At 42.2% G+C, this 17,911-nt stretch overlaps 1 protein-coding gene across 8 annotated transcripts in view; it reads left to right on the top strand.

Annotated features, from left to right (window-relative positions):
• trim9 (tripartite motif containing 9) overlaps positions 1 to 17,911 on the top strand; it is a gene marked incomplete at its 5' end in the record, with an annotated part of 33,206 nt that extends 15,295 nt beyond the window's left edge. For 2 of the 8 annotated variants that reach the window (XM_079286758.1, XM_079286757.1), the window contains 7 exons: positions 5,628 to 5,738; positions 6,866 to 7,019; positions 7,804 to 7,949; positions 10,146 to 10,284; positions 13,579 to 13,828; positions 14,924 to 15,086; positions 15,885 to 17,911. In XM_079286758.1, coding sequence (XP_079142884.1) covers positions 5,628 to 5,738; positions 6,866 to 7,019; positions 7,804 to 7,949; positions 10,146 to 10,284; positions 13,579 to 13,828; positions 14,924 to 15,086; positions 15,885 to 15,962 — 1,041 coding nt within the window. In that variant the 3' untranslated portion in view covers positions 15,963 to 17,911. Of the gene's footprint in view, positions 1 to 5,627; positions 5,739 to 6,865; positions 7,020 to 7,803; positions 7,950 to 10,145; positions 10,285 to 11,852; positions 11,892 to 13,578; positions 13,883 to 14,923; positions 15,087 to 15,884 lie in introns of all 8 variants that reach the window. The other 6 variants (XM_079286756.1, XM_079286754.1, XM_079286761.1 and 3 more) reach the window with 4 other exon arrangements.

The following is a 17,911-nucleotide window of genomic DNA, read 5'->3' as shown; positions in this document are numbered from 1 at the left end:
CCATGCGTCACATCTTAATATTTCAAACATGGAGAAAAGAAAGCAACCTCCTTTAATATCTGTAGCCCCGTTCATAGCTCATTTTATACTGGGAGCAATTTTCCAGGTTTTTCGACTGATTTTCTTCTTTTCAGGCAGCCATTATTCTCACTTTATCTCAGTGAGCTTGTTGAATTAATAATCCATCACTGTGAACGTTTTGCAGGCGACATTCAGGAGCACGTTGGAATCAGAAGAGCTTCGGAATCACAAACTGTCCCTTAAACCAAGCACGTAATAATAACACTGAGGAAACATTTTGACATTTTAAAGTCATTCAGCAGCAGACGTCTCAGATGTCTGAGCTTTCCACAAGCACTTGAATGCACCAACATTAAGAGCCTTTAAAGTAATATATAAGTAAATAGTTCAGCATTAGTTCAGCAGATGAGGAAACTTATAAGCATCACGACTGGGAGCAGAGGGAAACAGCTAGCTTCTAAGATTCATTCTTGTTTCTTTTGTGTAGATTACACAAACAAACATATTAATTCGAGCTTCAGAGATATTAGTCGGCAGATTTTGTTGCCCTTGGACGGCGCCAGGATACCTGTTTCCCGCCGTTTCCAGTCTTTATGCTAAGCTAACCACCAGTACAGTGTTTTATTGTGGAGAATGTTTTAAACACTTTCACTGTATGTCACCTGGGAGTCAGCAGTGAACTGATGAGGAATTCTTCTGAGGGCTTATTAGAGGAACACAAAGTGAATCAGAAACTAAGCGTCGTCTGCGTTTGCCACCGGATGCTTCGTGCTCCGCACACCCAGCGCGGGTCGTTTAATGAGTACGGCTGCATTGAGGCTATTTGTATTTCCACTAGTGATTTGCTGACCTCTCTGTTGACTCCTCGTCATCTGACTAAGTGTGTTGCTCCAGGGGATCCCTGCTACCCGGATTCAAGCACTCAAACACGGGGAACGGTTTGGACTGCACCGAGACGAACTCGGGAATTATTATTTTTTAAAATACAGAATGATTATGCACCTACATCATTGATTTATAATTAATAGTTTAGTCTTCATAATGATAATCCGTGTGCATCCCAGTTTTACTAGACTTCAACGTCTTCATCGTCGTATTTTCTGTCTGTACTATAACTATACAAAACAAATAAAAGCAGAAAATACTGGTGATTTCCGTGTAATTAAATAGTTGGAATAGTTACTGATTCTTTTGTCGATTGACATCAATTGTTTCAGCTCTAATAATTTGTTATTGAGCTAAAAATGCAAACCATTCTTCAGTTCAAGCTTCTACAATGTAAATTTGCTGCTTGTCTTCGTTTTATATTATTGTAAATTCTACAACCATTTTATGACATTTTATAGACTAAACGATGAAACAATTCATTTAACTTATCATTGACGCTGATGAACCTGACACGTCTGACATTTCCGAGGTGAAGCTCATCTTTCTGTTGCATTTTCTGTGCCTCCGTCTGAGTAAGAGACGCATTCATGCCGCGCGAGAAGCGCCTCGATCCCCGCTGACAGCTGAGCGTTTGTGGAAGTGGCCCTTGTCACTTTCTCTGACCGTCACTGCGGCGTGTAACATACAGGAAGCAACGCAGGAAGTGATTGGAATCACTTTGCTCTTCTTCCTTTCATCTTGTAACAGTTTGATTTAATGTTTCCCATCACAATCCCTCTTGTCTCTCTTCTTGTCTTCCTCCTCTCCTCTCTTGCTGTTCCCTCTTTCCTCAACCTCCTTTCATCCTCTCCTCTTTTGCCTCCGTCCATTTCCCTTCTCATCTTCCTCTTCACTTTCCTCTCCTCCTGTTGCCACATGTCAGGTTCATTTCATCAAATCATCCTCATGCACACAAAGTCAAAGTCTCGTATATTTCATGTCAGGGTCCTGGCTGACTGTAATCCAGCCTGTGCTGCTGCTGTAAAGGGACAGGTTAGGTCAGGTGACTGCAGCCTCAGTATCTTACAAGGCCAAATGTGCCGCAGTGACACAGAAAAAGATAGGAGTTAATTTATTTCACAAAGAGGCAGCAGGGCCTGCTGACTCACAGTACAATATGTGTAGCTGATTAGATACTGGATACTATTGGCCCCTTTTTGAAATATCCTGCCACGTTTGGTTGTTGTCAGTGCCGGTGCACGCATTTGATTACCCCTACCTCTAGATTTTACGACCCACAACTTTACTGCATTGGTTCAGTCTCATCGAGTTTTCGGCCCCAGCAGGCAACCGCTTTTTACACTACCTGCTCAGCGTCAAGAGGTAAACAGACACAGTTAGAGACTAGCTGGTGAACATAGTGGAGCATTAAGCAGCTAAATAGTCAGATACTTCCCTCTGGAGTTGGTGGAGACCAAAAACTGAGCTAAAAGGAGACTAAATATTGGATTTACCAATATTTAGTCTCCTTTTAGCATCATGGTTGCCAGAAAAAAACCTCCAAATGAAAGATTATGCTGCTCTGTTTTGCTAACAAGTTTTCCATGTCAACTTAAATATTGATAGTATGTCAATGTTGTGTCCACTGCCCCCAGGTGGCCTACCAAATGTTTGGTTACGGTCGGTTTTAAATAGAAAAATTGTCATGTTTTAGCAGCTCCTTTTATAACAAGAGTAGTAACATGCTTTTATGAGTAAGAATACACTTCTCATCTGAGTCCTCGGATGAAGAAATGTAACGAAAAACCTGCTGTTCCAAACATAATATCTGTAAAGTAAAGCGTCCTTTCAGCAGTATTTTGCCTTCTTGTTGTTTGGGGTCGTTTTGGCATCGCTATGGAGCTACTGGTTCAATCACCTTACCATGACAGCTACATATGTCATCAGAGGACAGAGTTTGTTTCCGCTCGTTCATCTCTGCTTCTGCAGAAACTATGGCCCACTTCCACTGTCCTGCACTCACCCCTCTCTCTCTCCCCCTTTTAATTCATTACTCCCACATCTTCTCTCTCTCCGGATGCTTAGTTTCCTCCCACCTCAAGTTGCTGCCGTCCCTTCTTTTTGTGTTTGATTCAGGTGTACGAATCTTCCTCACACTGATTATCCACCGATCAGCGTTGTTGCCGCTGGCAGCTTTTTTTTGTATCTTATTCCAAAGCTGAATAACAGCAGATTTCAGGAGAAGATGACTGGAATGCTGAGAGGAGCTGCTCAGTAGGCAGTGAGAGTCGAAGGAAGGAGCGGGGGGGAAAAGGACAAGATTTGGTAAAAAGCTGTCTGCAAAATCCCTCCACACGTATTGTCCTCCGTGAATTAAGAGATTGTGATTCCAGCTGCGTTTGGAGGAGTGACAGAAAGTCTGATTGTTAAACAGGCAGCGACAGCAGTGAGAAACTCTTCCTGGATCCACGCCAGGCCACTGCAGGGGTGAGGATGTTCCAGGCTTGACACAGCAGGGAGGGTTTTGCCCCCAGCCGGAGAAATATAAACCCAATCATCAGAGCCGGAATGAGATTTCCTCCCCTCGCTGTATGGGAAGAGAGGTTAAACACGGTCCTCCTCTGATTGATTACCGCATTAAAAGGGGGAGTAATTAGAACATGATTAGTTGTGCTCTGTAAATATTAATTTACTTGAAATTATTCTTTTTGCAGTTGATATTTAATCCTCTCAGAGTCCAATCAGACCCGCAATTTGTTTTATTTGGTCATGAGGAAACAGCTGATGAAGAGGAGACGAGAAGGTCTTTAGTGGTTCAGAAGTAAAATCTTTATTTTCAAGTGTCTCCGTTCAGTTAGTTTGAAGGCGCCTCCGGTCGGTTAAAATGTTTTTTTCAGCTGCCCAAACAAACCAAACTGGGAACAGAAGTTTTCAGTTCTCTGAGGTTTTGAATGAAGCACGTCAAACATGATGTGGTGCCCTCCACCACAAACTGAAAGTGATTATCACACCTCCTTACAAACTCACGCTGTGCAGCCAAACAAGGTAAACTGACCGTTAAGTGGTTAAAACATGCATCACACTGTGCTGGTGACACTGGTAGCCGAAAGATGATGCTGCCATTTTTGGCCACAATCAATGTTATATTTGCAATACGACACAGATTTGTCAAATTTTGCTGAATGTTGAGATCGATATGCTTTAAGTATTTGTGGTTGATTCAGACTTTCAGTATGCAGGACTGCTTCATCTGTATATTCGGTAAAAGGGATTTTTGTGTCAAATGTAATTAAGTGCTTTGATTTGTCACGTTCTTATTTCAGTGAATCGGCCAAAAAGCGGCATTCACATCGGTTTCCTGATTGAATTTCCAGAAAAATCATAATATATATCGCCACTGTAATATAAAGAAGTATATACTGTATTGTATCTACATTGCCCACCCATACTTCTCTTATGTGTCTTAATGCCACATACAAGATATTGAATAATCTGTCACTGTATGAAAGTCTTTGCTGTTTGTTGAGTGTCAGTGCTGCAATACTTGCATATTGATGCTGTGACTGCAGTCGTCAGTAAATCATCTTTATGTACTCGGTCGGTCTGCAGAAAGGATTTTCCTCTCCGCTCAGCCCCTCAGATAGCAACAGTGAAGTTTCTGTTGCCTAGCAACCCTTTGGTCCAGCACCCCCGTTTATTTCCCACCGTTGCGAGGAGGCTCTGTGGACATCAGTGGTGTCAGCAGGGGAGAGGGAATCTCCCAAGTCTTATCAAATATCCCATCAAATCAACAGAATATCTTGGTGTGTGTGCGATGAAGAGCGTTTTTTTCTTATTGATTTGTTGAAACGGCTCCCTTTCATTCAGATCATGTTCAAGGAAGATCAATTATGAATGTGGGGGAGGGCTGCAATACAAAACGATTTAAGGACGGATTTCTCTGCGTTTTCTGAGGCAGAAAAATCTACGACTGACAGCAGAGAATTCAAAAACTTCTGCATGTTGTTAGCGTGTGGCTGCTCAGGCGCGCTCGTCTCGTCTCTGATGTAGCCGGTGATGTTTGAACGCGTGAAAGCAAAATGTCACTTTCCTTCCGTTAACGTCAATAACAAGTTGCCGGTGTCCCTTCGGCCTCCTCTTCCTCCCTCAACCTGTGTGCGAGTCTGAAGAAGGAAACATTACTCAATCAATCACTTTGACAATCCTGCTGCTAATCTCATTGTTGGTATTCCTGCTGCTTCTCTTCATCCGTTAACGGCCTTATTTAATCTGTGTTCTCCAGCCTCCTCCTTCCATCCTCCCTCTTTCCTTTCTCTGTCCTTCCCTCCATTGTCGTTATATTTATTTTGCCTTAAGCTCTCTCTGTATCCATCTTTCTTCTCCTCTACTCTCCTTTGTCTCTCTTCTTCCCTCGTTTATCAACATTTCTGTCACCTTCTGCATATTTACTCCCCTGTAATTTCTCTGCATCTCCAATCTTTCCTCTTTTTTTTACCCTATTTATACTACAGCACTCGCACAGTTTATTAAACCCTCTCTGTGCATTTTATTCATGTTCCACTCGAGAGTGATTACACGAAAAGGGTGATGATTAACATATGATTATCTTCCATGTATGCTTGTTGTTGTTGTTGTTGTTGATATTACACTTGCAAAACTTGATTTCCTCGTGGGTGTTTCTTCTTTTCTCCCTTATAATCCTCTCTTCTTCTTCTTTTTTTCATCCTCTTTTTCCCCAGGTGGTTCGGGATCAGATCTCCCACTGTACGGTGAAGCTGCGTCAGACCACGGGGCTGATGGAGTACTGTATGGAGGTCATCAAGGAGAATGACCCCAGTGGTTTCCTGCAGGTACGACGCACGACAAGTCTCTGATTCTGCTAGAAGCTACAGCTACAGCTTTTTTTTACGTGTTTTGGATGGAAGCCTGGCTTCTGAATTAACTTTGAAATTCTGCTGTTTATTCTACTGGCTTGTAAAGCACTGATTGGTTGAGGGCCAAACACACAAGTCTGATCTGCTGCTTCAACATGAACCATCCAGACCTCTCAGGTGGTCGTCAAAAACGAAACATGGGGTCGCAACATTTGGTTTTTATGCACCACATATCTGGAACAAACTCACAGAAAACTTGATGTGAAGTAAATGTAAAGTGATCTGTTTAGAATTTTGCTCTTTTGAATCTGCATTTTCACCCATTGTGCCACTTGTGGTGGTAAGTCTGGTGACATGTCTCTAGGGAGGAAAACGTAAGTTTAAAAAAGAGAGAGAAATTCCTCCTAAAAACTGGTAAATTGCTCGCTGTGAATTTGACTCAGACCCAATCCCTTTCGATACATTTGACTTTACTTCAAAGTGAAAAATAACTTCAACCGAATCTGAACTGATAGATGACGTCGAGTTACAGTTTGTCTGTTGACAGGAGACGTTTTCACTGCCTTTGCTGAGCAATTTCACCTTGTTAAAATCAAACTCACTTGACATCTTCCAGTTCAACAGTTTTATGGCCTCCATGTTTTCTTTTTGTGACTGACTCTGATGAGCAAACACAGTATCACAGTCTATCAATGTATGTGCTTGGTGGTGGCATGAGTGGAGAGACCTTTTCGGATAGGGATTTTACTTATTTACCTTTTTAGAATGACCCAAAAGCATTTTTCACCCATGATGGTAAAATATTCATAGTGGAAATGCAAGTTTGGTGTTTATGTCAGAAACGTTTATTTTAAACAAGTTATCCTAATAATTTCATGATCATGTCCTTGGACGTTTCCTGGGAAAAGGCATTCAAGAAAATGCTCTTTCTTTGATTTCTTTACTTTCTTTGCTTGCAGCCATCTTTATATCTTCTTTCACATCTTTGCATCTCCAGCTGATCTGCTGTTCGAGTTTTTTGGGTGAAATCTGTCAGGGTTTTCTGGTTCCAGATACAGTTTTTGTTATCGATGAGTCACAGTTAGTTAATTTGTTGTCCTCAGATCTCCGATGCTTTGATCCGGAGGGTCCACGTGACAGAGGGCCAGTGGGGGAAGGGAACCCTCACCCCCAGGATGAACAGCGACTTTGACCTCACTCTGGACAGCGGACCCCTCCTGCAGACGATCCACCAGCTGGACTTTGTCCAGATGAAAGGTATAAGAGAGGAGATAACAGGTACAGACACCTGAGGGATTTATACAAGAGTGGGCTGAAGGAGAGCCGGCACAGCTACTGTTTATAAACTCAGAGAGGCAAGTTCAAGCCCTCATGAGGGCTAATGTCTTCTCTACTGAAGACAGTCAATCCCTAGCACCCTGTGAAGGAGATTCTCTCTGGCCAGAGTGATTTCTGTTGTGAAAAATCACTATAATATACCGCCAGTGTTTGTAGTTCTGAATAGTTGGTTTATAGTAAAGGTTCTGTACTCATTTTACCAAGAGAATTGTTAAAAAAAGTAATGATAAAACCTTATTGTACCTGTAATATGTTAGTATGCAGTAGCTTTCTAAAATGTATTTCTGGACACTAATAATTTGCATGAAGCAATTTCAAGACCGCTTGTTTTGCATTCGACCTTTTTATCTTTTAAAATCACTACTTTACGAGTAAACATATATACAGAAGCAGTTTGAGTTGGGGAACTTGCTGCATGTGTGCTTTGACGTTTGTGTTTGTGTTTGGCACCTGATAAACTTCACACAGCATGATATCTCTGACACCGCTAAAATATTCTGTACGTTTGGTGGGTTTATATTTATGATTCGGAAGCTTTTGATTCTGGATTCATATATTCATAATTGAATTTATAAATGATGAATATTGAACAGGTCTCCGTGCACAGCAGAGTCATATCACGCGTGTGTGTTTTCGTGCATGAGCGGCTGTCCTTTCATATCTCACCGGGCTGTAATTTTGTCTGTGTCTCTCCCCTCCTCAGTCCCAGCTGCTCCCATGCTCCAGCTGGAGGAATGCTGCACCCAGAACAACAGCGCCACGCTGTCATGGAAACAGCCACCGCTCTCCACCATCGTCGTGGACGGATACATCCTGGAGCTGGACGATGGAAACATGGGGCTTTTCAGGGTAGGTTCCCCTCCGCAGGTACTCTTTTGTCTCCGCCAGTTGGGATTTATCTCCCAACTTTATTAGACGACAAACTTGTTACTTGTGAAAGCTCAACAAGGGAGGTCTTTGTTGGACTTACATTTAGATTACAAGACACAAAGTGAAAAACAGGACCAGTTAGAGTAATAATTCACCTTTACAGAGCACCGCCCGCCCCTTTCTCAACAAAGACGCCTTCATTTGGCGCCAGCGTGGACACCAGCTCAGCCATGAGAATGTGAAAGCAGCGCTTTGTCGCTGAAATCCCTCGATTGCTCTCTCGTACCGCACAGCTCTGAGTGAGATGAGAGCAGGTCATGTGACGCACTGTAGGGAGGCATTAAATGACACAACGGCAAGAGAAAGGGTCCGTAATGCAGCTGCCAGCTGGGATGATCCCACAGGAAGTGTGATCTGGGATCAAAGCAGTATTTATACCCTCTCAGAGGTTCACCATGTAATCCATCCAGCTAAGACTCTCCCCAGTTCTCTATACATTGAGGCCACCGCTTTGTTACAATGGCAACTTAAACCCCCTGAACAATACCTTCAGTACAATGGCAGAGGATATCTGTGTCCGTCCCCTAAACCTGTTCCTACATACAGTACAGCAGGCCCGTTGCCTCTCATAACAATATGGAAGATCGTTCCACTTTCTTAAAGTGGTGTTAAACTCCCTGCCAAGGAGTTTAGATGATCTCAGAAAAACAGCTTGGGGTTTAAAGGGTTAATAGAGCCCTGAAACACACCGGAATCCTAATTGAGCCCCCATATTCCAATCTCAGCCTTCTCCCAAACTGTTGCCATCTTCTCAAAGCTCCTAAACCTGTCCATCACATTCCTGTTAACAGCTGGTGGCACATGATTAAAGTGGTTGATTTTATTTGAATGCTCAATGGGCACAAACACACACGCGCACACACACACACACACAAACACACACACATGCACACACTTCCAACAGTAGCAACCAGATGCTTTCACTAAAAGATGCCAAAACACAAGATAATAATCGAAATAATGGACTTTTTGGTTGATGGTGTACAGTTCTGTTTGAATAACCGTCTTATTGACTTTTACACTTTATAGAACAGTAAATAAATGTCAACTTTAGTGCTTTGTGAGGAGGCTGAAATGGGACAACAGATGCTAACACTCCTCTAGACTCAGAGCATCAGTTAGATACTCTCCTGTTTAAAGTGAATGGTCCAGCAGCTGTTCGTAGAGGCATCCTATGTTTTAATTTAGAAAAAGCAGCCATTGACCTTCAGTCTGTCGTCTCTGAAGCCAGCTGTCTGTTTGTGGGAGCCTTCATCCTCCGTCTCAATCACAACTGCTGCATTGGAGAGTGATCGTTTACATCCAATCTGCCTACGGATTCACCAGCTGCAGCCGCTGAACGCTGATTGTGCGCATTCGATCACAACTTGTCAATATTGAGGAATGTACCAGGATGGCCGAGTGGTTAAGGCGTTGGTCTTAAGATCCAATGGACGTCGTCCTCGTGGGTTCAAACCCCACTCCTGGTAGAAAGTGGATATTTTAATCTAATTATGTGACTTGTGAAGTACATAGACTATCACACATAGATTGTCTTGACAGATAGAAGTTTCCAGTGACTTGTTGTGGTTGAGCTGTTGGAGTATCACACCCTCCTGGCTGCATGTCTACGTAACGATACTGAACCTGTAAATGCTCCTTAAGCCCATCAGTGTGTGAAAGAGCATTATAGTTCCCTGAACAGTTTGGCATTTCGTGTAAAGCTCTTTAAACAGTCGGAAGACGAGAAAGGCGCAATATAAAGGCAGTTCAATTGAGTCTGGAGACATTTGACCGAAATTGTAACTATGGAGCTACATTTTGCCAAACAACTATTTCCCTTCCAAATTTTCTATTTCTCCTCTGACTCATTGAGGCTCGCCAACGCAGGGCCACACTGAGCCTGGCGAGTTGTATGTCCCCGTGTCTATTTATACTCCGGTGTGGGCTGCCTCGCCCACGCTCCGTTGTATAAACTCATACTCTCGCTTATTTCACTCACCGCCACGGACCCAAACGGGACGCTCCTTCAGAGGCAGAGCTGTGCGGGTTGAAAAAGAAGCAGGGCCCTCTGTGTCACAGTTACGCACTTGATGTATCTGCCAGTTTAACAGGAAGCACTGTGTGTCTTTACAGGAAGTGTACGTGGGCACGGAGACCATCTGCACAGTGGACGGGCTCCACTTCAACAGCACATACAAGTCCAGAGTGAAGGCCTTTAATGCCAGTGGACTGGGCCAGTACAGCAAGACACTGATCATGCAGACCTCTGAGAGTACGTGAAGCATCGTCTCCTCCTTTTGCTGCTGATGACTGTTTGTCTTTATGGACAATACACTCTCGAAACAGAATTCATTCATTTGTTCATCTGATCTTGGATCATTCAGTCAGTATTGGGATTAAAATTGTCAGTTTCCACGAAGTTGGAATCCAGAAAGAGCGGAGACTCGGGTCTGTGTTGCCGACATATCTGCCGATAAGATAGTTTGTCTTCACGAGAGTGCTGACGCGCTTATCTTTGCACTGTAAAATATCACGCTTGCTATTTATCTCAGGCACAATTATTTGAAATAACAAATCTAAGGAATCTCAATCAAGACTAGTTGGCTTATATATCATTATCGGGTTTTTTTTACTTGTAAAATTAGCTTCTCCAAATGCCTGCCACATGTTTGCTACTGTGTCCATGTGTGTCCCAGGTAGTTTCAGCTCTTTTGTTTAGTTTTTGCATGATCAGATCCGCAAAAGGTTTCTTGGTTATATTTCTATCGTGATGAATCCAATCTGATTTGCCATGATGTTGTGTTGTAGCAAACAGCTGGCAGGTGTTTTATCACAGGGCTAATAACGGTTAATAATAGAGCTTATCTTCACTTCATGAGATCACAGACTTGAGGAAAGGTTCAGTTGCCTTCTTCTTTTGGGAGTGAAGCACTCATTCACGGCAATACATCTTGACTGAGCTCATCAAGATCTTAAGAATAATACATAGTTGCTGCCAAAACAAAACCTTGCATCTTCAGAAAGACAACTTTTTAAAAATGTAAAGGAACGGAGACCTTATACTTGGTCCCTTCTTCTGCAATTTCTTACTTCAGATTTAAAACTATGCAGTTTGAGTTTTGAATTATGTTTCAAAAGGATTTCAATTGACCTGACATCCAACTTCCTCCTCCTCTTTTATCTCTCATGTAACACACAAATAATAACAATAAAAGCCTCAAAAATGTCAAACGCAAGGTTTTAACCCAAAAGCAGCAGCAGGAAGTGAATTCTGCTTGAGGGTGTGTTGGAGCTTGTGAACCAGGTACATCCCGTAGCAGCTGCTTCGTGTATAATCCACTCATGTGCTTGCTTTCCCATTAGTTAAATGCTGCTCTGAACACAGGGACGCTTGTCATCCATAAGTGGACCTGAAAGGCAGACAGCCTCCCTACCTGCAGACAGAGCACTCGGCAGCTGTTGGGGTTCTGCACAAAGATATCTAACCACTCAGTGTTTTTGCAGAGTTCTGACATCCTTCACCCAGACCGGACTGTGCTTTGATTTTTCTGTTTTATTTCCTGCCTGGAGCGAAGGAAGTTCCTCCATCATCTTTGTCACCACGCTTGTTATTTTCTACCCTGATATGTTTCTAGGAACTTCTCTTTTGAGGATCTCTTCTGTGGTGTTTTGGCCGCTGAGTTGAACCAGCTTCCCCAAACAAACCTGGTTTTTACCCTCTCCTCTCTCCATCCCTCCCCGACCCGCTCGACACTGTCAAATTCGCTACGCTCTCCCCCTTCTCCCCTCTTTTCTTTCTCCCCTCTTCCTCTTCCTCCTCCCCTTTATTTCACATTTCAGCTGGACTCCCTCCATGTGATATTCAGTCTATAGGCACAGGTATGGGCGACTGTTTCCACTCTAATCCCCCTCGTTGCCATTGCCTGTGTCATCAGTTCAGTGCTTCACGCTCAAACCAGCAGGTGGGCAGTTTGCTGCTCTGTGGGCTGCACTTATTAAACGTTCAATACAGGCTTCAAATAAATGTCTTTGTTTTATTTCCTTTGGGAAATAAGCCTAATGAAACTCTACTGCACATAGCGAAACCAGTGAACGATGGTGGACAAGCAAGTCCTGTGGAGCCCATATAGAGCACAAACATCTCATCTGTTAGACTCCCATATTTCTCTGTGTAGAGTATAGAGCTTTTAAAAACCCTCAGTCAAACAGTTTGCAAAGTTATGAGACTTTGATTTCGCCGGCTGGCAGTGTGATGTGTTGCAAGATCTCACAGGACGTTTTAGGGTCAGCTCACCCAAATTACAATACGTATAATGAACATGAAGGGAATTTTTGTGGTGCATAAATTAAAGCAGTATTAAATGTTGTGGTTATTTGCCACTTGGGGGCAGCGCAACATGTTATATTTCATTATTATATTATCATCCTATAATGTTTATGTGGTGAACAATCAGCACTTTCAGGAGACATAGAACAGCATCATCATTCAAGTCAAGTACATTTTATTGAGGTATAAATCCCAACAGACGTTACCTCATGGTACTTTTCATCTGAAGCAGGTTCGGACCGTGCTCTTTAATTTACAGAGACCCAACATTCCCCCATGAGCAAGCACGAAGGAAAAACTGCTTTAATTGAAAGAAACCTTGAGCGGAACCAAGATGATTTATTTGAGTTGAGTTTACAGGTTTTTATTTTTTATTGTTTCAATTTAACCTTAATTTATTGAGGATTGAGATTTAAATTCTATTTTCGAAAGGAGTCCTGGCCAAGACGGCAGCATGAAAGTTTATCATAAAATCACACATAACAAAACAACAGCAAAATGTTAAAAACATCACAATTATTTCACATAAGAGAGACAAGTAACAGACTTAAAACAAACAGCAACTTGCATTAACCAACACATTAGTATTAGTTGTTCAGTGCTTAAAAAATAATCAGGTTTAAATTGACTCTGTAGCTGGTGAAAGCAGATCCATCACAACCGACCACATAAAGACTTTAGGAGTAAGAGTTAAGATTTCTTATTTCATGTCAAATGTTTACCTCCAAGGAGGTTTTTTTTACAATGTTTTTCTTTTGTATTTCGGGTGAACTGATCCTTTATGATCAGAGAGAAATAATAGACGTATTTCAAAGTCAATCCTTTAACAATTGACTTATTATCTAGATGTCATAAACCCCACCCGTGCGGTGTTCCAAGCCGGTTGAAAACAAATGCCAATTATCATTTGCAGACTGTCTGACACAGGTTTGATTTTATAATAAATATTATTAAGATTGTAGGACTAAGTTATAAGTTAAGTTATAGAGTACTAAGAATTATTAATCATAATAGTGATAGTGAATCTTCTTCTCCTTATCTCCTTTCTTCTAGTTATTACTCCTTTCATGACGTTTTTACAGCGTAACCACACCTCATCTAACCTCCAGCCTCTAGATTCATGTCACCTTTGTGAAGTCATGATCATCAGGTGTTCCAGTCAGTGACGTCACTGATGCTAAACAACAATGTGTGTAACTCTTCCCATGTGTGTGTGTGTGTGTGTTTGTGCGTGAACAGTCGCTTGGTTCACCTTTGACCCGGCCTCCGCTCACCAGGACATCGTCCTCTCCAACGACAACCTGACGGTGTCCTGCAACAGCTACGACGACAGGGTGGTCATGGGTAACTCCGCTTTCTCCCGCGGCGTTCATTACTGGGAAATGACCGTCGATCGCTATGACAACCACCCGGACCCGGCCTTCGGGGTCGCTCGGGCCGACGTGCTGAAGGACGTGATGCTGGGGAAGGACGACAAGGCCTGGGCCATGTACGTGGACAACAACCGCTCCTGGTTCATGCACAACAACTCACACACCAACAGGTAGAGAGTGTGTCCATGTCCACTGCTAACACGGAGGTTAGAGTGAGAGGCATATGAAACACAGTCACAGTGATGGAATAATTATTCAGATCCTTTATGAAACTTAAAAGTACCAATACAGCAATTTAAGAATACTCCATCACAAACATAAGTCCTGCATTCAACTGAATACATAAATGAATGTGAATTGATTTGTGTTTGTTATCCACGAATGAAGACCATTAGATGCAGCTGAAAGCTCCAGGAACAGCTGGAGAGCTTAAACTTTTGATTATTTCAATTGTCAAGAATAAACTCGACGATGTTTCTGTTTTTGTATTTTGGGTGAACTGACCCAAACTAAGAATTTATTCAAAAAGTATCGATAAAAACACAAACCGTAAAAGAACCAATAGGCTCCAACATTTCAATTAGCATTTTAGCTATTTGATATAGAGTTCATTAGCTTTCTCCAGTGATTCCTAACCTAGGGGTCGCCCCCCCCAAAGGATCACTTGATAAATCGGAGGGGTCGTAACAGGATTAATGGGGTAAAAGAAAAAAGTTCTGCTCCCAAAATTAGACTTTTCTCTAACCTTTGCTTTTGTGTGAAACATGGACAGTTTTACACTCCAACAGATATTTAAATGAAATCATCTGAGAAGTTTGGAGGGTAAATGTCTCTTTGGTTTGACTACTAACAACTCATAGACTTCTGGCACATGACACAGCTTCTTTTTAACAAGTCACGACCCAAAAAGGTTGGGAATCATTGGTTTAATCTTTAACAATGTGTTAGTATTTCAGACATTTTTAATATATTTTTAAGTCTGAACCTGAAAACTAGTTATCAACTCAAGGTGTCAAATAAATGAAGAGGAATAAAAAGAACAATTTTTGTTTCTGTAATGCCAAGAATTACAAGTACCGTACATTTTTTTCAGCACTGCTAACACATTACAGTTACAGGATGGGAGGACAAATAATTGGCAGGATGATACTTTAGAAACACGAGATTAACCGTCATATCTCAAGTTAGTTTCTCTCTGTGTGGTCGTGCAGGACGGACGGCGGCATCGGTAAAGGAGCAACAATAGGAATTCTACTGGACTTCACACGCGGGATCCTCATCTTCCTCATTAATGATGAGCAGCAGGGTCCAGTGGCTTTTGAAGCCTTGGAGGGCGTCTATTACCCCGCTATCAGCCTCAACCGAAATGTCCAGGTACAGAATGATATTGTATATGAACTGTGGCTACACCTTTAATTTCAACTACGTCCATTTCTGAATTGGAAGATTGAGAAATTAATTCCATAACATACCAATTTCTGCTTTTGTTTTCCGTCAAAAGCTTTAAAAGAATAGTTTCCTTATAAAGATTGATACCACTCTCATGTCTGTGTTTGTTAGCTTAGCTTAGCATTAAGACTCTGGCCAAAGATCGACAAACTGGAGTTAAAAAACTGTGCAGGGAGCCAGCCAACTATCTCTTGACCAGGACCAGTTAGCAGGCAACCAGCGGAGACTGCAGGAAGTTACTGGTCGCAGCTAAGAGAGAGTCCTGCACAAAACAGCAACATTTTTTTTACTCTTTGGTTTTCTTAGGAATGAAACACATCTGTCTTCACTCCAGGGGGGGGGGGGGGGGGGGCAGTTTTATAGCTGGTCTGTGCTGCAGGCCAAGACAGAGGATTTTACTTGTAGATCAACAAAATACCAAATGAGTGCAGTTATTATTCATGAAAACTTCTTCACCGAGCGATACAAATATGGGCTCAGAAGATTAAACCTTGAAAGAGGACGCTTGAAAGATTCAATTACAGTTATTAGCTTTGAATTTGTCATTGCTCTCAGCTAGTTTTCTAATTTTTAATGCTGTCTCTGGGTGTAGAGAGCAGAGTGCCTCCAAGACAACTGAGGAAATAGTTCAACAGCTCCACCTGTGGGCAGAAAAATAAACCAAACCTCTTTGACCCATATTCATTAACCCGTATGTGTGTACGTCAATGTGTTTTTCTGCAGATCACACTGCACACTGGTCTACCCATCCCTGATTTCTACACCACCGGGGAGGCAGATCCCACTGGCTCTGTGTGCTAAAGACTCACACACCGGCCGGGGGAAACCTCTCCAGCATTTGCCAGGGTTCATCCTGCCAGTCAATAACTATGACCCAACCTTCACCTCCTCTCCCCACCTCCTCTTGTCCCCCTGACCGACTGACCCCATGACTCTCTGTAACAGGACCCATCCAGTGCTGAGTCATGCCTTTATCATGCCGAAACCTTGGACACTTGGCCCATCTGCAGGACAAAAATGGGCCCTGCTTTGCGATCTGTACCTTGTATTTTTGACTTGTTGCGGATATTTGGTGGAGGGGAAATCCTGTTGAAAAATAATCTCACACTCATAGACCTGGAATTATGTGCAGTGATAATATCTGCTTCAAGCTATAGTTTGACTTTTCGGAAATTACAGCAATTTGCTTTCTTGCCGAGAGTCAGATGAGAAGATTGACAGCACTCTGATGTTTGTAAGTGAAATGTGAAGCAACCGTTAGTCAGCTAGCTTAGCATAAAGACTGGAAACAGGGGGAAACAGTTAGCCTGGCTTTGTCAAAAGTTCAGAAACATGTCTACCAACACTTCCCTGAAACCATTGTGTCTCTTTTGTTTGATCTGTACAAAACCAGAAGTGTAAAAACGACATGTTGTGGTTTTGAGGGCACAACTAGTCACAAAACAGCCCATGAAACCACAACGTCTCGTTTTTACATTTAGATTTCAAACAAACAAGATATAATGTGTGAGTTTGTGAGCTTTAGAGATGCTGGTAGATGGATTCTATTAGCTTTGGAGAGAGCCAGGCTAGCTGTTTCTGTCTGTTTCCAGTCATTTAGCTAAGCTAGCTGTCTGTTAGCTATAGCTTCATATTTAGCATACAGCCGTAACTCTCAGCAAGAAAGAAAATAAGCATATTTCCAAAATGATTTAACTATTCCTTTAAAGAAAGTAGTTTATTTTATGAATGAGTTGAGTTTGAGAAATATTTCCCCATCCGCCCATCAACATTCAGCTCAATACATCTTATTCTTCATTATTGTTCTACACAGTATCCTGTTTGTTGCTTTTCCAGCCATAAACCATGAACATTCTCACACATTTAAAACACCAGAGGGGCCACGAGAGGTCGTCTCCTGCGTGTTTGTGTGATTGTGTGTGAGGTGGAGGTGGATTGGTCTGGACTGGTCAGCAGCTGCAATGATCCCTGGACGAGAGCAATAGTCCGACTCTCAGCCGCGTCACTGTCGTATCCTCATCCGTGTACATGAGACGCTTTTCTCAGTGGCTTAGCTCGTGTGATCCTTCTGTATCGTCTGTAAAAAATAAGAAACATGCAGCTTTTCTCTGCGGTGCAGCTCTAAACACAGGAGGGATGGATTTCGGTGTAATGTATCATAAAAATGGGCGATTCTGTGCGTTGAAGTGTGTTGTAAATGGTTTAAAGATGATGACTGTGAAGCTCTTTGAATAAGGTGCTACAGCAGCTTCGCTTCATTCTGGCTTTTTTACCGTAGGTGACAGAATACTGGTAGTTTTGTAATATTGTTATTGAAATGATCTATTGCAAAGAGGTGTATAGCTAAATAAGTTGTTGATGTTCAGAGTTTTTTCAAAGAGAATTCATTATTGTTCCTTTATTTGATGTATAGTTATTACAGAAGGAAAGAAATCTTTTTTGTCGCTTTAAAAATGTAGTTTGGAGTTTGTTCTCGGACCAGTTTGTGTGCCACTAAAGCAACAGGAAAGGTGATGATGTACTGGGATGTTGTTGTGGCGTCACATTTGGGCAACATCCTCCTCAACAGGCAACAACTTCTCCATGCAAGCAGCTCTGTGATGCTGTACTTTGGCACAGCAGTGCTTTGACCGAAACGCTTACTTGATGACGTTTTGCAAGTATAATGTTTACTATGTTCATCATTTTAGTTTCGCATGTTAGTGTGCTAATATTTGACAATTTGCGTTGCACACAAAGTACAGCTAAGG

This window comes from Melanostigma gelatinosum (assembly GCF_949748355.1).
Source record: "Melanostigma gelatinosum genome assembly, chromosome: 16".
Classification (NCBI taxonomy): domain Eukaryota; kingdom Metazoa; phylum Chordata; class Actinopteri; order Perciformes; family Zoarcidae; genus Melanostigma; species Melanostigma gelatinosum.
Note: the sequence above shows the minus strand (reverse complement) of the source record. Positions and strands in the feature narration are given on the sequence as shown.